This window comes from Pogonomyrmex barbatus, unplaced genomic scaffold (genome assembly GCF_055798465.1).
Source record: "Pogonomyrmex barbatus isolate J1 unplaced genomic scaffold, ASM5579846v1 scaffold1, whole genome shotgun sequence".
Taxonomy (NCBI): Eukaryota; Metazoa; Arthropoda; class Insecta; order Hymenoptera; family Formicidae; genus Pogonomyrmex; species Pogonomyrmex barbatus.
The window spans coordinates 3,324,017-3,350,141 of record NW_028297098.1 but is presented as its reverse complement, the minus strand read 5'-3'; the positions used below and the strand labels follow the sequence as shown (position 1 = coordinate 3,350,141).

The following is a 26,125-nucleotide window of genomic DNA, read 5'->3' as shown; positions in this document are numbered from 1 at the left end:
AAACGGCCAGTCAGCGAAGATAGCGCCAGCGATCTTATGACAATCATGAGAATGAACAAAGTAGATACTATTACATCATAGAATCAATTTATATATAGTTCGTCCCGTGATATGTTTAGATGTAGATGTATATTTTCAATCTATGACATTTTTTTAATAATGCTATTATTTGAAATAGATATGCAAGAAATTGCTCGACTAAAATTAAAACTATTTCAATTACGAAGGAATCATCACAAAATTTTATGAAAATTCATATTTTAAGAGACTATTGATTGCGCGTTTTTATCTAGTAGCAACAAGAATATGCCAGCTATTTTAAATGCAGCGTAAATGCAGAGGCTCCAGGAAGAGATCTTGTGCAAGTGAAATCAGGACTAAATTGCTCGACGAGACGTGATTAAATGACGTGACTGTATTGTGCGTTATACTTCCATATGCGCGTCTATGGGAGTCAATTAATAGAGAACGTAGTGCGGTTCCGGTATGAGAATGATTTCAACTATTCGAAAGGGAATTAATGGCTAAGCTTGTATCTTTTAGTCGCTCATTGGGAAAGCGAAATCAAGAATAATTTATTGCACATATTACACATGGGGCACCGATATTTTTTCAAGTTGAGTCTGCTGGACGCGTAAGCAATCGAAAGTCTCAATGCAATAGGAAACCGGTTTCGTGTAGCGCATTATTTTTTCGCCCCTTGCATCACGGATGCGTCTCGTCACTATGGTTGACTGATTGATTGCGGTGTGTCTCTTCCAGAATACTAATGTTGAAATTATGAATCGTGGGGCATATATAATAATAAATACATTTTTTTTAAATTATTCAAAGAAAAATTTTCAGTTACGTAAAAATTTCCAAATTACGTCAAAATTGGATGAACAAGAGAAAAAATGTTTTTAACGATATTCGAAATCTAGTAGCTACAGTAAAGTGACTTAGAAGACATACGTTGATAATGAATTATAATAATAATACAATATAATAATACATAATTTGCTGATATTCTACTAAAATTTCTTTAGCATAATATATCTTATAACAAAACGATGATAAGATCCTGCGTCCTAATTGAATTTTAGCAGACTCGAACAAGAGAATAGGAACGTTGCGTGGACTGTAGGGACGCTCGATTAGATTTAGGCGGATTAGCCAATCAAAAACTCCAATACGACAACCCCTCTACAACTAGTAGTGACATTTGATGCTGCAGGCACTCTATTAGATTTGCGCCGTCGCTAACGTGATACGGAATCGAATGATCCGTGCTCTCTCGAAACGACTGTCAGTACGAGCAATCCGGTATTCTTCGATAAGTTTTCGATTTGAGCGCATGAATTTTGTAAATGTGATAGAAATGCTAGGAAATTAAACATTAAATACTTAAAGTATATCCCATCACTCTAAAAGTGCTGCATTGTTAATTTATCATTAGGTCAGCAACAAAATTTTTAATATAACAATCAGATTTTTATCAAATAATTAATAAAAAAAAAAAAATATTAGAACTCGACATTACTCAACATTCAAGTAACTGACATTATATTGTTATTAACTGCAAAACTGATTTAATTCATGTGTGATTTCAAAACGAGTTCGCTGTCGCAGAACAAACCGACTAAATGTGTACAAATGCGCTGATAACAACCCAGCTGCGTCATACATATCAGTATTTAAACAGTATTTAAACACGTTATTAGATTCTTCACGAGTATATGCTACAATTGTCTCATGACTCAATTGACAAATCTAATTCCATGTCTGACGGTCTACATCGTATGTATGCGCGTCGCTATCAAAGGTGGGCAGGGAAGGTGCGTGAAAGTGCGCGTGTCACGCGAGGCGCGCGTTCGTTTACACGGGTGTGGCGAGAATGAGTGGTCGCGCGCAATTAGCTTCTTATCTTTCTCTCGGGGGTGAATGTAGGGGTGTACGGGGCCACGAGCCACCGTGGTGCCGCTCGAGCAACTCGTTTACGCCTCTGTTTTTTTGCGGGATGCGCCCCGTACTCGGTCCTCGTACGGTAACGCTTTAGCAGCGCCGGACTGCAGTCGAAACTTCGGCTGGCTTTCCGATTAGCATGCTAATTGGTTCGGCAACCCTTTAAACGGCCACTTAAAAAATTAGGGGCTGCGATGCGTTTGCCGCCACTACGTGCAACGAACGTCAACGCGGTTGCGGGCTGATTTTAATTGGCAGAAGTTGTCGATTTGCTTGTATTTGCCTGGTCCAATTAGCTGTAGATATAAAGATCGAAAGAATTCGCGATTGCGATATCCAATCGTGAAAAGATATGTTTTCGTATTATCAAAAAAAACTTTCAATATATTGGAGAGTAAATATTTAAAACAATAATTCATTTATGGTCTCAGAGTTATTAAATTTTTAATTTTAAGAAATGGAAATATCGAAAAGATTTATTTTAAGCGTGAATTAGCAATACGTGGAATACCAAATAAATCAATGCCATCTGTTATAAATATACGATGTGCTCCGTTGTCAGTCGCGTTCATCGTTCGTCAGTACCACATGTACAAGGAAACTCGATCTCGCAGTAAGATACCCAATCCCCGCCGTGGCATCCGTCCCGTGGGCAACAAAAGGGCAAAAAGTGGGTTCGCTACTGGTCCCTTTCGATCTCACCCTGTCTTCTTCCTCGGGAGGAACAATTAACCAAATTTGCATTATATCTCTATCGAATTACCAGATCCGTATTATCGATAAAATTGGCAATTTGGGGTAGAGTCCTGCGTAAGATCTAGGATCAGAGACGCCCGTTCATTTCACGTCGGTATTATTCCCTTCACCCTCTTTTGCTCGAATGATCATCATGATTTCTTTGTTGCTACTAATATAATATCTATATGTTATATTCGCATACAAAGTACGATATTGTTCAACTCGTTCTCATTATATTTTATAATCATTTAATAACTTATTTTTATATTTTTACAGAAGATAACACAAAATGTTAATCTAATGGTAATGTTAATGTTAATGTTAATATTAAATTATGGTTAGTTCGGTACATCTTCTTTTTATGCATTATCATCATTAAGTTGATTAAAATTTTATCGATTAAAAGAAAATAATCGACGGAGAGAAAGAAGGGGATAGCTTTCAGAGATTGTAAAAAATTATTTCGCATTTCATGCGTAGAGGCAATTCTACAGGACTGAGTTGGGTCTCGATAACGACAGCGTTGACGATGCCGAGAGGGACTCAGACGGGGGTGACAGAACGATTGTAGCGTCACCAAGCTGTAGTGGTGTAACTTGACACCCAGGGTATACGCCCCTCTCGCACACGCCGCCGGACAAGCGCGGTGCTATCGGCACAGACGAGCCACGGTTGTTCGACACCACGTGCTCGTGCACGCGTGTGTCCGTACGCAGCGAGTTAGTCATGGCCAGGCCATTATAGATAATAATGTAAGAGAGGCGCATAACTGGCTATCGCTGTAACTAGCGTCGCGGAATTATCGTAGCTAGCCTGGCTGCGGCTTATCGGGGCGATTTCTCGCGATTCTTCCTACCGTTGTTTTCCCGCGCGACAGGGCGCGCGATCGATATCGCCAGTTAATTAGTCACGATTGGTGTCCACGTAAGTTACGACGCGGCCGAGCGAAGATAAAGATCGCTACTTCCGCCACGAACGACTCTTCGCGGTTGGAACGAATGTGAGGAATTAGTTTGAATAATGAATAACGCCTCTAAACACACGAGCGCTTAATGCGGCCGGTTCGATAGAAAATACATAAAGGACAGATGAAAAGCAAATTCATGTGTATTAATAGAGATAGCATGTAGCATTCGTAGCACGCACGCGCAAAATAAATAACATCGCATAAGAAATACGTACTAATGAGCAAACGATAGCCGGATTTTTATAAGCGTGTAATTCCCGATCCCCCAATTTTGCTTCTTTTGTTCGAGCTGGTGCCTATTTGCCCGTTTACGTTTTCCCGCTAAAGATGCCGCGTGTTCTAGCGATCTAGCCCGGGACATTAGCGATAATGTATGCGCGTAGCTGCAACAAATGCCGCATAAACGGTAGCGCAATCCACGTGGCGGCATAGGCGCAAAAGGGCACAGATGGTCGCCCCAGGCACTTACCAGTTACTACCCCGGCACGCTGCCCCCTCCGGTCAAAGGGATCTAAGGGCCTTGGCTGGCCACTAACCGTATTTATTCACGGGGGGTGGTTGAATTTACCGAGCCACTGGTGGATAAGTCGTTGCCCTAGCTCCGGCACTGTCTTAGTAGCGCGAACGCTTTTAGCAGTTCGAAGATTGTCCATTGATTAACGATCAGCAGTCTGTTGGTAATTTCAAAGGATTAAAATCAAATGTATGCTTTCAAAATTATTTTATTATAAGAGTCTCATAGAAAAATTGTGAAACTTATCTAGTTTTATAATTATCCGGTTTTAAAATAAAAAAAAAAAAAAAGAAAAAAAAAAGGCGAGATGAAAAGTCGCTATGTTTGTTGTTTAGATTATCTCAGATGACAAGACATCGACTGCTTGAAAATTTTGGAGGCTGCGCAATTGTGACAAAGCCCGTTATTTATTTACTAAGATAGGACAGTTATGAGAAATACTAAAGGAAATATCTGTACACCGACGCGGTCTATCGCGTGCTGTTTAGCTCACGTATCTCTATATGTGTCGTGTACGTACGTGAATGCACACGAGTACAAGGGGACTTCATGGACTAGGTAGTACACGCGTATACGCATACACGCGCCAGATCACCGGCAAGTGGCTCGAGCAACAGATAAGTTTGATTTATTTTAATTTCTCACCGGCAACGCGTGCGGGGCTGTTAGTGTGGATTCTCTGCGCTCGGGTGAATTATTGCGAAGTTATTTTCGAGTTCGTATTGATTTATGAGCGGCTTTTGGGAGCATCGTGTGCACTTTATCGTTGTTAAAGGTGGGACGGATAGGTGCGCGGAAATACAAAAGAATTCGTCAAAATTTCAAACCGCGCACAACACGCAACTTAATCAAATCGTTTTATCGCGGATCACTAACAGATATATCTTTTCTAACGAGAGAGAAATTTTCGTTCAAATTGAAGTTCATACGCGATCGATTATGGCACTAACTCATTCGTTAATAAATTGATTTATAGTTTTATTCTGCATTTATTTTATTCTCCTACTTCATACATGTAAATTATAAAGTTGTCATTAACTTTACTTATGACTTGGAGTCATATACAATTCAGGAAGTTACTTATCCGAGCCAAACAAGACCGAGAGCGAGCAGGAGGAGGAGGAGGAGGAGGATGGTGTGTTAGTTGTATCGTTGTTTGTAACATTAATCATGGAATCACCCCTTGCCCGCGATCCATGGGTTCGGTCGACGAATGAGGCTGCGTTGCTATCGTTTACTACAGGTTTAGCCGCCGGCCGTGCTCGCGCAACCAAACTTGGCAAGTACTCGATCCGTATACAGTACGCGATAAAAATGAACATTCTAGAGATCACATACAGTATCAGGACAATGGTTATATATGTTAGCTAGGATAACGCATCATGAATTAGCATATAAATACAGCACATTTTGGAGCCGGTATGATTTTACATCAAACAATTATTTTCACATTGCATTCAAACAACTACCAATTTTCACTCAAATTTGAATGTGTGTTAATTTGCATTATAAGCATGTAAGATTAGAAAATATATAACTTTTGGGAAAATATCTTTTAAAGAAGGGTTTTAAGAATGGATGAGAAAGAGAGAGGAAATTTATTTGTTCTTGTCAGTGAGACGTGATTAGATTGATTGTGCGCATTCGTATATAAGAGATAGCAGAGCATCCAAACCGCGAATATTATTATGGCTCAACGATTTAGCTATGTCTCTCGCGTACCAGCAACGATTCCGTCAGAATATGATCAATCTCTCGAGAGGTTCTCAGTCCGCGCGTTACGGTCTTGTCATTGGCAACTTTTCTTTGCGACCTTAATTTCTCTCGCAGTCGGCTTTAGTCGCGCGCCATTTGGCAGGCAAAGTAAGCGGAGAATTAATCGGGACTTAATTACCAGGTTAGGCGGATACTTGTTGCAGTGAAGCGAAGGCGCCTACTGTAGGAGGCGCGTGAGGGTGCCGTAGCGTAATAAGATTCTCTTTAATGGCATTACACGCCTCATTGGGACTTGCCAAGTCCGAAGTTCGCGCGACTTTACGTCGTGTTTGACTTAATCGGAAGTTACAACCTGCTCGCCCAACTGACTGCATGGTCGAACAAAGTCGAACATCGATTTCAAGCTTCTTAAAGAACTAAGAATTACGGCGAAAATGAGTCGTTAAGATAACTTTTACCATTTTTTTTTTTTGTTATATCACTTTTATTATGGACAAAACGGAGGGTTCATAAAAATCCTATAGTTATAATTTAATTTTGTCTATCTTGCATACTTATAATATATTTGATGTGTATTTTTTTTATAAATGATAAGTATTGTTAAATTATATAGTTGTACATACAACTATTTATAATCTTATTTTACTAATAAAAAGTTTCTTTATCTGTCGTTAAATGCTGTGCAATCAAAATTATAGCTTGAATTGGGCGAATTTCCAATTTCAAAGACCAAACAAATCTCTTGGCACCGTATGTCACATATGACCAAGAAAGTAAAACGAAAGTCTCTTTTGGACAATCAGGCGAAAAAGGATGTCGGCGCCCTGATTAATTACACTATCGCATCGGAGCATCTTAGGGTGACCCGCGATGCCTGCAAGAAACGGCCGCTTCTTCATCGGTCGACCATTAATTACGGCGTCACTTGAATTTCCAACGATCCACGATCGTGCCCACCAAGGAAGGAGATCCAACACTCATCTCGACATCGCGATTCTTTAAGCGGCTGTCGATAGGTGCGAAGAAGCTCTGCACGACCCGGGTCTTTTTTGTTGATGTAAAAAGGCGTTTCAGAGAAAAACCAGGTGTCGAATCAAACAGGAGAACGATCGGACACCCTGACTCATAAAATTCGCAAATGGGCATAAGCAAGGTTAGCAAATATTTCTAAAATCTTTAAGAAATTCGTTGAATTCACGTAAGAAAGAAGATTCAACACTAATTAATAGCTTAATTTACGATTCTCGTAATAAAAATAATCTCGTAAACGATTTCGAATGTAAAACTCGAGGACGGAGTAGGATAAGAACGAGAAGAGATTGAATACAGGAAGGAGGAAGGAACGTGGATAAGTGAAGGGCAAAAGAAGAAGCGGGAGGTAGGAGAAAAACGGTCGCGGGAGATCAGATGCAGGGAGATAGAGGAAGAAAGGTGGAGGGACGCAACGGACACCGGGATCGCGCGCGTCTAAGAAGAAGAAGAAGAATAAGGAGCCAGCAGAAAGAAGTTAAAACGGAAAGAATGCAGACGCTGCCGCCTGCGCCGATGGCAATGATTCGACAATGCGGTTCGCGAAGACGCTTTATATGGAGCGTTGTCCCCGTGGGTGGTCCCCCGTAGGACGTCTCGCCAGGCGTCATCCTGGATTCTCCCGGGTGATCGGCCGCCGCGTTGAGAACCATCGATAGCGAACCTAGAAGTCGGTGGAGAGTGAGATCGAGCCGCGACGCGCGTTGAATCACTCATCGTGTTTATAGTCGTACTCGCTATCGCCATCATTGTCATCGTCGAGCGATATACGCGAGCTTCTCCAGAGGCCGGCTATTAAATTACCAGCATCAGTCCTAACTACAGTTCGCGCTATTTTACAAAGTTATTTTATCTGTTATAATATTATTTCTCTCTAGAGCAAATTGTTATTGCAGTATATTATTAAATATTATGTAAATATTATTTAAATTATACATATCGCTTTCGTTAATATATTTTGCTGTGATTTTAATGTTCTGCTATGGAGGTGCGCGTTTCTCCCCCAAATGTGTTGAATTTACACCGCTAATGGTTTCACGCAACGGTTAGCCGATAAATGATAATTATGATTGTCTTGCAAATATTATAATACAAGACTGTTTAAACAAAGTGAAAATGGTGAAAAATGGTTTCTTAGTTAAAATAAAATCCCATTATTATCTAATATTTTAAAATTTTTCCACCGTTAAATAAACAAGCGAAATGAACAAATAATAATTAGTTTCCGTAAGGGAGACGTGCAATCAAAGCGAATTATTAGGTGATGCGAGTCGATTTTTAAACCTTTTCATTTTTTTCCTGAGATAGCATGAGCCACCGTACGGTGGAGCGGAGGCCTGAGGAAGAAGGGAAGTACGAAGGAAAGAGGAGAAAAGAAACCCGACGAGCGCTGGCCAAAGCTATTCTCTGAAATCCGGCGATTCTTTCGGGCGTCTTCGGAGATGATATTTGCTCGGATCAATCCATAAGGTCGCCATGGCAACCGGTCAGCCTGGTTTGTCCACCCCACGGCCGAAGTCTGGAAAGCCAGTCGGCCCAACGAATGGGCGAATGTACCCGGGGGTGCGGTACTGATGGCTGGTTGTCCGAGCGAACCCGCGAAGGGCGAACAGTAGGTCCCGGTATACTTTCCTCTCGTACGGGTGGGAACTATTTTGTTTGTATCGCCAATCACGAAGGAGGACATCTAACCTCGCGGTTTTCCTGCATACGATTCTCAATTTTCACGCAATATTTGCATATTCGAACCACAAAATCTCGGCACGGACAACATATTCATGAGGTTTACCCACAAAACTGTCCACGTAGTTTTCTCCTTCGTTTTTTTCTTACGCGGTCAACCCTCGCTTTATTCTTCGTCCAAAAAATTCACAAAAAATTTGCATTCACTTGGTAGTGATTCCATTTGTGAAAAAAGAAAAAAGAAAATATGATGATATGACGAAAGAAGATATGAAATTTAAAGCACACGAAGCATATTTCCAAATTTCTAATATATCCTGCGATGCAAATTTTTAGCATATCTCCTCTTTATAGATAGAGTATATTGATATGTCACGTGTAATCGATTTTCTCTCAACGCGTGCGAAAGTACCGAGATCGACGGGAAGCAAGTGGTTCGTTTCCGTAGCTTCTCGAATTTCGTGTAAAGTAACGTCTTCTGGTTCTTGTCAAAATGAAATTAGGCGACGCAGGCGTCCGGAGAAGCGGAAGCGAAACGCGCGACGACAGATGCGACAGGCTATCCTCCGCACCTATCGTTCGTGAGAATATCCGCAAGTATTCTACATGCAAATTTATAGAGATCCTTCGGACACCGGCGCTTCGGAGGGAGATGTATTCCCGGAGGAGCGGAGACACCAGGACTAAGAGCGCTTCCTTGTACTGTCACCCCGCTCCGTTCGAATCAATCGCATAAATCTCGACGCTTCGATCGTTCCATTCGGTAACACGGTCGGACGCCCACGAAAAATTTTCTCGTCCCGGCTTCCGTGCGCCAGTAAAATGATACCGTTCTAGTTTTGTCATTCTGTATTTGAACGCGCGAGAGGTTCAATAAAGGAGAGAATAATAAATAAATTCTCTGATGAAAGTATTTTTAAAGTATGCTTGCACGCGTAAGCGTATCTTTCCGAAAGTGCACAATATTAAATATAAATCCTACAAAATGCAGACGCACTTACAAGATCGTTTAAAATACATAAAAAGAAAGAAAAATGTTAAAAAATTCTAAATTCTGCAGATAAATGAATATGAAAGTGTTATATTTGTCATTGCTTTAAATATTGTTAACATCAATTATAATCTTCTAATATAAGAAAACTATTAATGTAAAAAAAGGAATATCGATTAGTAGCAGAATGTTTCTATTATTAATAATCAAAGTAAATTAAGATTTCTAAAATAAATAGCATTCGATAATTGGCATTTCGATTGATTTATAGAGTTCGCGTTATGAATTCAAAGTTGTCATCTTTGTCCACCTAATGGTATATGAAGCATCGCTACGTGATGAATTGACGATAGACAGTAGTGAAAAAAGTTTTCGAGGTTGTCTGGAAGATTCCAGCGATTCAAAGTTCCGCGATATACGTTCCACCGTGACAATCGCGTTTACTATTTTCATCGCGCCGTGTTAGGGGATGGCAGGCGCTCGTGATTCCAACGAGATAGAGCAGTGGATCATCATTAACCAGATGGGCGCAAAACCGCGGACGTCTGATTGACAGGCTCGCAAAGACTTCCCGTTTTTCCTAAACCCGCCGTTTAGTTCCCGGTACGACGGGACCCTTCTGCATTGCCGAAGAACGATATACAACGACCGATGAGGACGTGGAAGAAGGGTGAGAGGTGGGGGGGTAACGACGGGCGAGGACAGGGCGAGGACAGGACGCTCCAGGAAGGAGAAAGGACTCTCGGCAGTTCTTCGGGTCTGACGGATAGCTGAGAGGCGCCAAGCTATGCGAACTATTCGACTCTTGTGTCAAGCTACCTGCTCGTATACGTCAATGCAGTTTCTGCGAGCCGCGATCTGTACGAAAGTAAACGAATGCGAGCGTGCGTAAAAAACGTACAAAGTGTGCGTGCGATATCTGTGTACTATCGATAAACCGAGTCGAATTCCAAGATGTCAAACCACTATTTCGTTGCCTCTGCTAAGCAGAACTTAAGATTCATTCGTTTCTGCATTCAGATTATTCATCGTAGAGAAGAGCATATATTTCCTTTTTGCGAAGATCCACCTTCTAGAATATTTATTAATCGGATGACGAAGCAGTCTTGATTTCAGTCTGGAAAGCTAAGCAAAAGGATCTAACACGAATTGATGCGGTCACAAGACTAAGAAGCTTTGTAATCGTTTATCCGCAGTCCCTTACAGCGGTCGCACGCAAGTCACCTATTGATCGATGCTGAGGTTATCGTAAACCGAGAAACTCTTCCTCTTATTTACGAATAATGTAAACTCGATTCATTTAATTACAAGCCAAGTTCCGCGAGGTTTCGCCATTTTCTTGTAATAATATAAAAATATTTTACGTATTAGTCATATATTTAATATCTTTCTTTAAGATATTATTTTTTTCTAATTGACATGACAAAGAATGATTATTATTTTTACAAAAAAATAAAGAACTAATCAAAAGTTAGACATATTTTAAGATTAAAATAAATTTCTATAACGCTTGTTATTTAAACATAAGGTAAAAAAATAAATGCCATCGTAATTTTGTGAATAATAATATAAATTTTTACACTGGTGATTACATAAACCGATAATACGATTGGAACAATGAAATGGCACTCTTTGCTTTATTGCTTCGCGCGCGAGCGTGCTAGCAGCAATCCGGGTATTGGTACGTGCCCGATGTTTAGAGACCCTAGAAAGTAATTGAGTGGCCACGCGACTCTTCAAGTGGCCCTCCCCCCTGCCCCCCCCCCTCCTCCTACCTACATCGTGCAGCAGAGTGAGCCCTTCTAGTTCGCTTTCGTTGCTGGTAACCACCTGTTTTGAGTGGAGAACCTTGCTCCCTTTCTCACTCACTCCTCTCGCTCACGCACACCATAGAAGAGACAAAAAAAGAAAAGGAAAACACTACAACCATCGCTCTAAATTTGCGTCGCGCGATTCGTCGAGGGATTGACATACGGCTGATGGGCACCACCGTTTTTAAATCCCCTCGAAAGGACCCATCGCTGCCATTGATCGCCACCGCCGACGTTGTCATTTTACGACCCCGCGTATGCGGATGCGCCCCTCCGATCTGTTTACTCACGTCCTTCATCGAGACAAACGAGTCCTTCCTTGCGCTCGTGCAATTCTCTCGCTGAATCGTAACCCATTAACGATGTGTGTTATGATTACTTATCCATCTATCGTGCCGTAATTTTATTTGAACAGAAAATAAAAATCTTTAATATTGTAATATTTTGTTAATTTGTGTGCTTAATATTGTAATATTTTGTTAATTTGTGTGCTCGATACATTAATGTAAAGGATATAATCAGAATTAATGTTGTATGAAATAAGTGTAATGAAATGGACTGCTTCGTGTTGAAAAAATTGGAGTAAAGTGCTTTTCACACAAAGTGTCGCAAACTCTGGCTAAGAATAATAGGAGGAAGAAGAAGGTAGGAACAGAGATCGATTTCGTGAGAGCGCGGGAGAGCGCGAGCGAGAGGGGCTGTGGGAGGGAGAGAATGCAGAGGACCGAATGCCATTTAGAGTCATCCACCGTGTCTCAATCTAGAGGCACCCTTCCAGCCATCGGCGAGCCGTGACGGTTGGCATCTGTTCCGCGGGCCGGGACCCCAACGAGGCTGATAGAAGCAGTGCCGGTGGAAGCATATAATGCCGCGTTCCTGCCGCTACAAAATGCCAAGGGTCTACCGACATGACGCCTAGACGATACACCATCGAAAACAAGTTCACGCGAATCAGGCCACAGTCTGCCTTTCGAGCGATTTCATTCTCCAATTGTCTGGAAATAACCGTCTACGTGTGTAGAATTACGGAAAGCGGAAAGCGTTAAGTGATAACACAGATATCCTAAGGGATATCTTAAATTGCATTAAGAATTGAAATATTTGAGTTTATTTAATTTTCACGGTTCAATTATTTTGAGTTTTCTTCCCGATTTAAAGATGATATTACAATTAAATTTAGTAAATGAAAAATAAAATCATAAGATCAATCTAATTAAGAGAAGTGGTCTAAAATATTAAGTCGACAAAAAATTGAAAATAACGTTTTTATCACTTGACAAAAAAATCATATATGTTCGAAAGCATTATCATATTCTAACTTAGACACAAATTAAAACGTACGTGACTTCATTTGCTTGGCGTAAAAACGGCGGAAGGAGAAGGAGAAATAAGCTCGCCTTTGTCGACGACGAGCAAGTAGATGGAAAGCCGCCGGTGAAAGAAAGAGAATGTTTCTACCTTCCCGGAAGGTAGATCGATGGCGATTTTTCACTCACTTAGCTCGGCGCGCATCAATATGCATTAAGCTGATCGGTTCTCCCTATTGGCTTCTTCTCCTCGGGAGTAAGAGAGACGGGATTCCGTGGCAGTGAGAGGAGGAGGCTAAATCGAAAGAGCACCGTGAAGTCGTGGCTGGAGCGCTCCGTGCTTTCCCGCCCTCCCATTTTACCCCTTTCCTCACAATGTAAGGAGAGAATAGCAGACGCTGTGCGGGAAGCTGTTAAGATATTCTTCGAAAATAAGGATACCGTATCGGGGTAATTCTCGGCAGGTGGAATAACCGTAAGGGAATCGAGCCGAAGTCCGGAGTACGGCTGAGATTCCATGGCGCGTCACGAGGCTCCAGGGTACATTTTGGTATCTGGCTAGGCTCTCGCATCGCCACGGCAAAGCTGCACTTATTACTTTTTGTACAGACGGGCAGACCAATCAGCGTCCACTTGCTCGACGACTTTTGGAAAGTCTTGAGTTTTCCTTATTATATGCGACGCGCCCTACTTTTATAGCTACGTGCTTTATCCCATTTTGTGCATTAATATTAAATTATTCAATTTGTGTATACATTTCTAGAATAAAATAATATTGACCGTGATGAGACTTTTGTTAAATAATATTATTTAAATAAACTTTCAAATTGTATAAATATGAAGTTTTAAACATTTAAGTCAATACAAATACACTTGTAATTTTCAACGATTAAAAAATAAAAATAATTAGAATAACTTGTTATTCATTAATTAATTAAAAAATTCTACGATAATTAAATAATTTTATTAATCTTTACTGCCCATATGTAATTTTATTTACATATATATGATTATATTTCTAGTCGTTTTAATTAAATAAAAAGTTTCTAGAAAACTTGATAAAAAAATGTAACATTTAAAAAATTCTGTAGTAATTTCTGTAGTAATCTATATGCAGATTATTAGATGTATGTGCTGAGAAATCTGTTTCACGAGGGTAATAAGAAAAAAGTATTGAAACCAGAGTGCAAATGATCCTTCTCGGGCAGGGTTGTACGAAAAAACATATCAAATGGTATACTCGAACAATTCCAAAACCGATTCCGTTGATACATAATGGATCGACGGAGTTAACTTAGCATAAGTTTTCCATTAGCTAACTGAATAGATCGAGAGAAATCGATAATATTCAATATAGATTCCAGATGTATATCGCAACTGAAACATGTATTTTAGGCACATTCTGACCATCGCGATTCGCCGAAAACCCTCTCCTCAAAATCTCCATTTTGTATATTCGTTCAACGGAGATATGTTATCGAAATATCCGTGAATTTTGTGACTCGGCTAATTAGACGAATTTATAACTTTATATTACAAGGTATATACCTCCGGAATATTCTTCCTTCTCTTTTATATCAAAATCGTTCACGATTTCTATATTTTAGGAAAGAAAATATTGACAAAGCAGATATTAATAAAATTTTATATACTTTCTCTTAATTTATTAAGAGAAAATTTGTATGTTTAATATAAAGCTGATTTTTTTATAATTAGAATTGTAATACACATTGAAATAATATGTAAACTTTTAGTTATAATTTTATAAAAATGATTTGCTGTTGTTTATTGATACAGCAAATTCTTTAATCGATTTGCTGAAAAATAATTAGCAGTGCAAATACCGGGATATTTAATCGGCGATTTCGCGCTCGAACGGTCAGCCGTTTTCGTTTTAATACAAGAGCGTGCACGCGCACTCTCGTCCATTTATTTTAGGGGTATGTCGAGAACGGAGGGTGTGATACCCCGCCAACTATAGAGACCCATATGCTCCGCATACAAGAGAGAGGAAGAAAGAGAAAGAGAGAAAATATGTTCGTGTGTTACTACTTAGTATGTTTTGATTTTCCTAATAGTCACGTCAGAAAATAGTTTCTTCCGAGAGTAATCGAGTCGAAAATGTTGACGCGGTCTAATTTCGCTTAACGTTATTGTTGTTCAGAAAAAAAAAAGAAGATATGTTTGTTTCGCAAAATGCTAAGAAATATTGAAATATTTTTATTAATATTATAAAAATTTAGTTGTAAAATTTATTTTATTATGCGATATGTCAAATTTGATATCATAAATAGGAAGTACTGATAACTCGATAGCAATGTACTATAATAGAGTGAAAAATAATCTCGCGATATAAATGATTTTTGGTGTATAGCCGGTCGTGGAAAATCGTGGAAAAATTGAAAAAGTAAGAATGGTTCTAGTTAACAACAATAATCGGATGAGATTTCCCACAGGAACGCTTGGCCCGACCAATGAATGGGCGGCCCATTTCACTACGCATCGTGTACGTCGTTCGCTTAATAAGTTTTTCTTATCGATGTGTGTCATCTATGGTGGGTAGTCGAAACCAGTTATTATCAATGTTATCTTAGTCAATCATTCTCGATCATTTTTGTGAAAAATCGCCCGATATCGCGTATTCGTATGTGTTACGTGGAGTGGGATTAATGTTGATCTGACATGTGCTGCTCGTTCGCCGCGCTTTCATCTGATTAGGTTCTATCAAACCATTTCCGGTTGTTATACATAACCGATAGTATTTTGCACTACTACTCCTGGAAAGTATAAACATCATGTAGCAATTATTCTATTGATTATAAGTAGGAGAGCTGAATACAAATATATTGATTTTTAGATTAGATTTAGATTAGATTTAGATTATATTGTTTTCTAACAGTAACATAAATAAAATAAATATTTTATTTTAATATGCATGCGTTATAATATCAGTAATAAAAAGAAATGTTAAAATCACATCCGCTATTTCCCGCTATCGTATCGCGACACAATTGTACAAAACACTCGTCAGCAAGTGTCAACTTTTGCTATAAATAAAAGCAAAGAGATAGAATGAACTGGCAAAACAGAGAAACGGACAATTACGGTTGAATAAAATATCTCGACGTTTGCGTAGAAAGACTTTTCAGCGAGCGCATAGAAAACAGCCTGACCGGCCTTGATATCGAATCCATATTGATGGAGATTCGCTGCAAGGGTGTGAGACAACGTGCCACGATTCGACCAGATTTGCATGCATTAACGCCACAAGCGAGACTGATTGACAATCCGTATGTCATTGTGACGTCAGTCAAATCGCCCGAGCGTCCTCCATCAATCGCAATCAATTAAGGTAACGATTGATTGTTACGCGTTTGAATCCGGAGAAGAGAATATTGTGAGCCGGTATTTATGTGGAACATAACGGAACATTGCACGAGCTCGCGGGGTTAAAAAATGTTTAGAATACTTGACATTGCTTCTTTATATTCTTTATTTAAATTATTTCATATTATTTGAATTTTTTTGAAATTATCATTGTAAAGTTTCACTAAGAGAGATTTTATTTGATACGATGGGATCTAATATGTTGAAACTTTTCTAGCAATATAAAATTCTTTGTTGAAATAATCTTTCCAATCTTTTGTCATAAACTTTTATCCTCTATATTTCTTTTTATAATTTTCATTCTTTGATTTTATGCTCGTATACATTGTGTTTACGTATTCTTAAATTTTTAATAATATTTAATTTCCTTTCACATTTACAAGTTATTCTTTCGAGAAGTGTCGCTAAATCAATTAACGTTTGAAAAAGCATTCAAAAATATTGATTTTCCAATTATTTTTAAACTTCTTTAGTGCTTAATCAAACGTTTCGATGCTTGAGCGATTAGAATGATCTGAAATCTGCCTGGTTCAGCTTTGGACACGAGCGGATTAACTTTTATCGCGGCGCTGAGCAGTCTCGGAGTATTTTTTTTCGTGCAAAATTTCGCCGTTGCGTCCCCTCGGAGAGGCCGCGCGTGGGCACGAGGGAAGCGAAACGATCATCGTCGCGCGGGATCCGAAATGGAATCCATCAAATTGACGGAGGGAATGGCAGAGAGGTGCGTCACGGTACTGAGGGTCATCGTGACTGGTATAACGCATAGAGGAGAGGAAGTGACGCAGGAGGAGAAAGAGCGCCGCTGCAGCGCGAGGAGGGCGCATACGAGGGCTATGATCGATGCCCCGAAATTAAGGGCTTGCCCACTGAGCGAAATAAAGTTAGCCAATCGCACCGGCGACCGGCCTGTTCGAACGTTATTGGCTGTGGCAGCGCCGGGGTGCGTTGTTCGTCGCACACCGACCCGATGCCCGATTTTTTTCACGCGCTCTCATCCTCCTTTCCCTGTTTTCCGGGGAGAGCTTCTGGATACCGGCAATTGGAGAAAAAGAGTGACACCGGAACGCGTGGGCGGAGGAGGCGATGGAGGTGGGTGGATTTTCGTAATTATGAAACGCCGTTAGCCCCCGGGGATCCGTCAGTTGGCGGGGAAGCCCGTGGCGTTGCCCAGCCACGACAATGCCATTTTAATTATGCATGTTAATTGGTTTCCGAGTCCAGCGTAATACCAGCTTCTCTAGGACTGTTCTCGCAATCCGCCTATCGTCGATCGATGCCATCACGTTTCGATCGATCAATGGACCGATTACATCAAACTGCTGTTCACGTATAGAAGGGACCTAAAAACCTCTGCAACTTTTATGAATCTGCATCTATATTTGCCAGTTAAAAACAGAATATATGCCTAGTATCGATATATTTTGTCGTTTTTTACATTGAATCGAATATTGAGTAATAAAAATAGAAATTGAAGATAAAAAGAAAATATATGTATAATGTTTTCAGGAAAATTTTGTATAAAATACAAAGAGTTATTAAAATAAATACGTAAAATATTTGAGAAATTCATTCTCAAAAATCTCTAACATCAAGCTTAACATGTATGAAACTATAAGCGTATAATCTACAACCGCATAATAAGTCGCAATAGTTTTAGCCGCGAAACGGTCGGATATTGCATCAAAAGTGGCGCAAAGGGATGACAAAATGATCACGCTTAGGAATACGAACGCTTTGTTTTTCCCTTCAGTCAGGTATACCAAATTGATGGGGGGCGCGTTGTACTTTCTGCACAGCTGAGTGAGCATGTCACAATCGACCAGGACCGCCTCAATCAAAGTGGCATTGATACCCTGCGCCCACTCTCTCGATCAGGCCCTAGCGTTCTCCATTGTGGTTTTGTGCGAGACTGAAAATCTATTAGCCTTCCGAGATATATATATATATATATATATATATATATATATATATATATATTCTCGGTGAGCAATGTATATAGGCTACCATCTATATTGAGAAGAGTGGGAAGATATTTTGTGAATATATACGCGTTTATGTTCGTTTGGAAGAATGCAAGAATAAAAATCAATAATAAACGAGGAGGCATGACCTCATTTCAAGTTGTGCAATATTTTACTTAGCTAAATTTAGGCAAATTAAATAAATTAATTCATTTGCATAATTGCACAAAGTATATGATTAATATGTCATAAATAATAGTGATCACGTTGACGTTGCATGAAGCAAGATTATTCTGATTAATAAATGGTAAAGATGGTTATGGTGAAGATTTAATCCTGTAATTTTGCGGAAGTTATCCATTTATTTTACTCTTGTTACGATCCACCGTGTCTACGGAATGAACTCGAGGGTGGCGTTCATCACGACACGCGACCGCATCGCGGTTGCATTCACGTTACTACGCGGTTGTTACGACATTATTCGAGTGCGTGCGTGCCGTACGAGCATTTTCGAGATTAATTCTTCTATCGTCTCACCGATCAGCCCAGCCTACGAGATTGCATAATCTTTACAGGATCGTAGTTATTATTTTTTCAACTCCTACAATATGCACCATATTGTCGCGTAATACCATTCTACACTGATATTGCAAAGACATTATCAATGTTGTTAATTTACTTTAAAATTAAAATTCAAAATTTTTTAAATTCCATTTGCAATATTATTTTCAAAATTACTATCATAAAATTACTTACTTCCGAGATCAATTTTAAAATAAATAATAATGTTAAATAATAATAATGTTCTTATATGTTAATTTGTACGTCGCATGCTTAGAGTTACTGTCCAATTTGACCCATTTTCAAGCTAGTTTTGCACATTGTCGAATAAAACACGACTGTCACATGGCGTCGGGGGTTAAACCCAACAGGTGCAGACGTCGGAGACTCGAAGGCGCAGAAAAATAGTTACACGCGAGCCTACCGGGCTTTGCCTGTCACCAGCGTGTAACACATATCCCTTCGAATACGGATGAAAGCTCGAAGCCGCCAGCGTATCGAAACCCGAGGGTTGAGCACCTCTGAGCGCAAGATGTCCTCCTGAAGACTATCTCGGCCTGGGTCCCGCGGGAAACCTCTTCCTTCCCGCCGTTCCTATCTCAGGATACTCTATAGCCTATTCAGATACCAAGCTCACCCTGTTACACCCCCGTGTTAGCCACGCCATGGGATAGAGACCGAGCGAGCATGCGGCAATAAGAGGGAGCGAGAAAGTAAGTGTATAAAGGTAGTCTATGTTACCATGGACGAGCAGCACCATGCACAAGGTGGAAGGTGTGTAAGTACGCCCGAGTATTCGAGTACTCTTCTATCCCGGCTATCCCGCTGCTATACCTCGTAGGAAGCGTATTTTGCAAGCCTAAATGTCCTAGGAGCCAGGTTGCGACGGTAGACGGGGCTCTATCTCATAGGTGGGTTCTTCGAGAAGGAGTTATCTGGACCTTTATTTCGTAGATCGTTGAAAACAAAGATAGCGCGAGCGACTGGCTGAGACACGAGAGGCGATTTCTACGAAATCGACGCTTCTGTCGTTATGTTCGTCGTCGTCAAGTCGAGATTCCGTCATGTGCGATACCATGTAACGTACTCGTTGCGTAACGCACGCGAGATAAATTCGCGCATTTAAACAGATCATGACTGTCGCGATACTGACACGTTCGTTCCGCGTTTATATCGTTAAATAACGGTAGATTCTACTCACCGGTCGATGATGACAGGATCGCTCGGCGTTTCGTTCCTATTGCCGCAGCTCTTCTTATCGCAGCATCGACTGTGAATAAACAATATATTTCGTCAGATTATGTATTTTTGCGGCAAAATTTATTCTTATAAGAAAAACGTAAATAGAAGCTTTAACGCGGTGTCAGAAATTTCAAGTCTAAAAAATACCAAGACCCATGGGATTCGGGAAGTAGGTAGCGAAAACTAGTAGTAGTACGTTCCCGAAGTCCCATGGGTCACAATGAGTCAGCTACCCCCGGAGAACGACTACATCCCCGTATGCCTCGTTACGTTTATGCCACAAGGGTGGCATTATACAGAGGGAAGAGGGACACTGTTCTAAACGCAAATAACATAAGTCGGCACGTGTGTGTACATGTATGCGAATATGTGAAATAGCTTTACATTATAAAATATATCAGTAAAAATTTGATCATAAATATTAATTTTGAAATAATTATGTAAACATAGAAACACATGACATGAAAAATATACCTGCACATGACTTCATGCGTTAACAGAACACGGCACATTTCTGGATTCTTGTCTTGTCCTTCGTACATAATTGCCTATAACAGAAAAGTAATATTATCATTAATATTTGCCAGTTTTAATAAAAAAAATTGTTAAACTAATTTAAACGTAATAATAAAAATGTATTCTTACAAACTATATTTGTTTTTAATTTATTTCGTTTTAATTCTCACTCATTTGTGCAACTCTACTGTCATTCTAAATTTGCTTAAATTTCTCGCGACATTATCAATTCTGTTTCTTACTTCTTTTAGCAGATTTTATTTTGAAGAAAAAAAGTGCTAATTAGCGTGGACATGGACGACGTGGTAGTAATCCAGTTCGACAGATAATTCAACCATCGATGGGAAATATGTAACGTATTAAGCAAGCTTGCATGTGGATGAGAGTTGAGAAGGGGCTACTTTCCCCGCAGGAGTACTAAGCCATGGGCGGCGCAGGCAAATCCGTTAAGCCTCCTTCACGACCACGCGATTGATTTTTATTTAATGACAACACGTCGTTATTCTGTATTCGTGCACTTACCGATGGGGACCTTCGCGCGGATTAACCATGGAATAACAAAGCGCGAACAGATAGGCTCGTTTTGATCTCTCGCATATACAGGATGTCTACTCAAACCCGAAAAAAAGTTCCCTGAGAATTCTCTGATTTTCAAGACAATTTATTAAATATTCCAAGTAAAATAAAATTGATTTTAGATAGATCTTATAAATTTTATAAATATATACTTACTGTGAAAAGTCCTTAATATTTTCCATTTATAAAAGTTTATAAAGATTCTAAAACATAAATATCTTATATTGCATAAAATTTTCAAACTTTATTTCTAAAAGCAAACAAACAAAAGACTATGTGATGCACAAAATTCAACATTTACTATTAAAATAAATATTCGTCTTCATTAAATAAAGTTACATCTAAATGAAATCACTAAATGTCTTCAATAGTGAATATTGAATTAATCATAGTATTAGTATACTCTGAATGGATGTTTTGAATGGATGGATCCATTGTTATACTTTATATATTAATAATTCAATTGGTTAACTTGATTATAATAATGAAAACAAAAAAAAAAACTTCAAAGAATTCCTCGATTTCAATAAAATTCTCTGATTTTTCAAGGCAGAAATAAATTCCCTGACAATTCCAAGTTTTTTTCAAATGATAGACATCCTGTATACAGTTGTATAAAGCAAAAGAATAACTCATTTCTTAACAAAATATCGACCTTATTAAAATTATCTATGTACAATATTATATATATCTTTTTAACGGTAAAACGCACTATTTGCGTTTTGTTAAACTTAAATTTTTCACGGTGCAATTTCGATAACGTCAGTATTTCAATTTGAAAAATGAGTTATTTTCTCGTTACAAACTTCTCTTCGCCGTGTCTGATCGAAGTCTTTGATGAAGCCAGACTTCGAAAAACGAACGTACAATTGCATTGATTGTGCGTGCGATTTTTACACAATTTCGTGCTTTGCATAACATTCTGAGTCGTTGGAGTTCACGACGAAGAGCGATAAAATGTAAATATAGTGAAATACAGTGTCCCAGGGAATTCATCGAGTTGACGGCACCACCGCCATGCTTGGCCGGTTAAATGTCGGTGTACGACGGTAATGGTATCAGACACACTTGGTTCCGGCGTGTAGGTGCGACTTCCAGAATGGCGTCAAATATTTATGCGGACGAAATAACCGAATTGCAACGTAAACGAACCGCCGTAGCTGTATACATCGTAGTAGGTAAATCAGAGAGGGATCCGGCGTCGAAACGGAGATGTCAGGATGGAAAATAGGGGGGGCAAGAATAAACATGGAGGAAGAGGGAAGAGTTGGGGTATCGCGAACGTGGATGGCAGGGGAAAAGTACACGTTCTTGGTAAGAGTGAAGGAAGGAGTCATAGAACGTTACGTGCCGTTCAGCTATTACGAGTCTCAATAGTAAAGAGACATGCGAACTTATTTGTACTCGGAATAATTAACAATAAGTATGTACTTTGTACGTATTAAACTCTGTCGCGAGATAAGGATAGCGCTTACTTACACCTAACCAATTAAGTTTTGTGTGAAATATCGCTTGTTGAATCAGGATTTTTCATTACAGTTGATAGAATAACAGAAAATGCGGTGTATAGCTGTTATAGATTTGACATTAATACATCTACATTTTTATTTGTATGTATTATTGCATAAAAAAAAACAATTAAACAATTAAATCTTTTTTTTCTTCTATAAATGTAATTTCTTTGTATTAAAATCTTTAAGATAATAAAATTAAATAAACAATACAGATATATGCTGATAAAATTAAATGTTCTATTATTACGTCATGCCCTCGGAATTTGATGAACGTTGTATAATGTATATAAAAATGAGATAAAAAAGACGTAATTCTTCTCCGACGTGAAATAAATTTTGGAATATACAAAAATATTTATTTTTTATCAACATTCTACTTGTTTACGGAAATAAATAAAAATGTAAATATAAAATTAAATAATTTTTCCATATTGTGTGTTACATTTTAATTATTTTTTTCCTTCCGCATCTTAAAAATATAAGCAATTATACATAAAAAATTGCTGATAATCAGTAATATTTCTGAATCATTAATATTAATATAAAAGTAAAAAAGCCTTAACTTTTAACATCTTTCTTAGAAAATCGTTAAAATTAATTTTTATATCAAACTAAGGAAATAAGATTTTTGACAGAATCTAAATAAATGGTAGATGCAATTAGTTTCAATATTACGTACATATAATTGTCAGTAAAACAAAACATAGTCAGGTAGGTCATGTAACGCGTGCGACGTGACATGCAATATTATTTGCTTTACGACTATTACGCAAGTTATAGTGCCTACGCATTTTATTTATCTTGTATACGTGGAATACATACGGGCAACTTGTAAGCAAATATTTTTATGACATAGCTCTCGAAACATTATCCATTTCTTTTTTTGTTATTAAGAATATTATTGAGAATCTTTTGACAGCAACACAGGAATAAACAAAATAAATTATATGTTTATATAATGATTAATATAAAACAATTGCAATTAATAAATAAATGTATTAAGATGGTCAGTTCCTATTAGTAACTGTGTTTTAAAAGTTTCATTGGAATATTATGCATTTAAATTCATGTCTCTACGTATGCTAGTCCCAAAAGTTCCAGTGTCTTTCTTCGCTCGTCGGTTCATTGGATATGGCGATGTTATGTCGTAGAATGTCTCAAGGGTGAATGGCTGAAGTAGGCGAAGGGTGGTCGGAGGCAACGACATCAAACAGAGGGTCCTGGGGGTGCGACCAGTCAGTACGATCCCCTCGGGGGCCTTTCTTTCGTTGCCTCCTAGTCCCACCAGGAGAATGCTTGGGCCCCCGCCGCAGCTTAATTCCCACGGGAATTACTTACTAAGGACTTATAGCGAAAAGTCTTTTGGAATCTCCAATCATAATCAATTTATACAATACAACAGTTGTAGAGTTCGATGCATTAAAATAAAATTTTCTAAAACATAAGACATCTGAAACATTTAGACTACAAATAGATAATTTTTCCAAGTTTTTAAAAATATAGTAATTATAATAGTCGATTTCCTAAATATAATACCTGTAAAAATGTTTGTCTTTAAAAATGATAACATCACTAATGTGACTAATTTTATCACTAATTTTATCAGTTTCAGTAATCTAACAACAAATCTAATCAGACAATAATCAAAACGAGTGAAATAATGTCATTAATAATATGATATCTTATATTTACCATAGGATATCATATCATTTTATATCGGCAGACAACAGACTATCATTCAGCTGAAAAAGGATCGGTGTGCATGATAATAAAACCGTAACGTCGTTCTTTTGGAGCCCTCGAAGATGGCAGTAGTACGAGGAGAAAAGCAAGTACTGAAGGGAGCAGATAAATTCGAAGATAGTCATTCAAATCTACCGTAATGATTTCCATCCTGAATCGATTCCAAAAGTCCCCTGGGAATCCCCCTCTATATCGTTCGAGTAACCCCCACAACCTCCCGTACATACGTCGAACAACATACATACAACGTTACCCTCGCCCCTAGAAGAATGTCCATCGCCTGAGGGGAACGTCGGCCTCTCTTTCTCTCTATCTGTCTGGGATTAACTTATCTTGAACTTATTATTTCCTTAATCTATAGTTAAATACTCATATTTCAGTATTAGCTATAGGCACTTTATATTCTGAGCTACGTCAGCTCGATTTGATATCTTAAATTGTAGAATCACAGACATTATATCAAAAAGAAGAAAAGACATCTTGGTTGAAACGATAAAAAAAAACCCCACTCTTGCATAATTCGATCGAACACGCGCTTTCCAGTTTCCCCTGCGAATGCTGACGAGTCGACATTACGGTGAGAAAAATAGTCTGACGGCTGACCATCTCCAACATTGGATGGAGTTTAAAAAGGTTAGATACAATTTCCTGTTGTTCATTCATTTAGAATAATGGCGCCGTGCGGTTCTCTGCTTTCTCCATATACACGTCCTGTAAATGCTTTTTTTATCCCCGGAACTAATTACCATTTAGCATTTTTAATCCCGCGAAAAAACGCATTCTGGCTCTCGTTCGTCCCCCTCTCGCCGGGCGGAAGTTCGTTCCCGAGCGCTTAAAAGCGTACGTTGTTAGCGCCATTCAGCCACGCTGCACGAAACTCGTTTCTTTCTCGGGAAGCAGCTCGTATTTTTCTGGAAATTTCACCGAGAAACGGACGGTTCTCAACATCCTGCGCCTTTTTTTCTTCCCCACTTCCTTTTTCCATTTCTTTCCCTCCCTCTCTTTACCATCTCCTCTCCCTCCCTGCCTCCCTCTCTCTCTCTCTCTCTTTCTCTCTTTCGTTCGCATCTCGTTGCACAGCTACTTTGCTCACTGGAATTCCAAGAAGCGAACGTTGATATAGATACCTACCTTGGCGAAGGAGCGAAGAAATTGAAGAAAAGCTTAAGGGTCGGGGGTTTCACCACGAGCTCAGCAGTCGACTCGGTGTAGCCAATTATTGCGGATTTATAACCGAGCACCTGATTCGGTCTCGAGAAAAGTTGGCGCGTTTCCGAATCGCAATTTGCAAGCCATAACTCGGCTTGGCTTGTGAGCAACTCACCAGAAAAGTAGAACGCATTTGCACGAATCGCGAGCTTTTCGATGTAAAAATAATGATGGTAATTCTAACAAGTACGTATTGTACGCATCCACTTTTGCGAAAATTAAGTCAGAAGTCATTTTTAAATTGCAAATATTAAATAAAGAAATTTTACTAATATCATAAAATTAACATTATTTTGTTAAAAAAAAAACGATAAATTAAATAGTTATTATAAAAATAAAATTATATTTAGAGCTATTATTATATTATTATATTAGAGCATTTTATCTGCAATGTCATAGAATAAATAAAAGAAAGAAAATTATGTGATACTTAAACTAATGAGTAATTTTTGCACGAGCTTGAAGTCAGCGAGCCGCAATATCAATACATACAAACTGTAAGCGGTTCTTTTATCTTCCACGTTTTAATCACGGATAAGCTTATCCGGGTTTGTCAATTTTCTAGAGTACAATGGACAGAGGGATACGACCTGGATTTGCTAAACACTTCGCGCAAGTTGTTGCACGTAGCGGCGCACACCGACACGGTGAATATACGGTGATTCTCCTTCCTGTATCTCTTCCTCTCGCTTTGGCAGGATAGCGGAGACGCGTTC

At 38.9% G+C, this 26,125-nt stretch overlaps 1 protein-coding gene across 4 annotated transcripts in view; it reads right to left on the bottom strand.

Annotated features, from left to right (window-relative positions):
• Positions 1 to 26,125, bottom strand: part of kn (EBF transcription factor knot) — a 77,634-nt gene that overhangs the window by 32,397 nt on the left and 19,112 nt on the right. For all 4 annotated transcript variants that reach the window (XR_016138315.1, XR_016138314.1, XM_011647358.2 and 1 more), the window contains exons 5-6: positions 20,326 to 20,399; positions 19,811 to 19,879 (exon numbers count right to left, since the gene is read on the bottom strand). Coding sequence is in view for 2 of the 4 variants with exons in the window: in XM_011647358.2 (XP_011645660.1) it covers positions 19,811 to 19,879; positions 20,326 to 20,399 (143 nt within the window). In the remaining 2 variants the exon portion in view is untranslated. The remainder of the gene's footprint in view (positions 1 to 19,810; positions 19,880 to 20,325; positions 20,400 to 26,125) is intronic.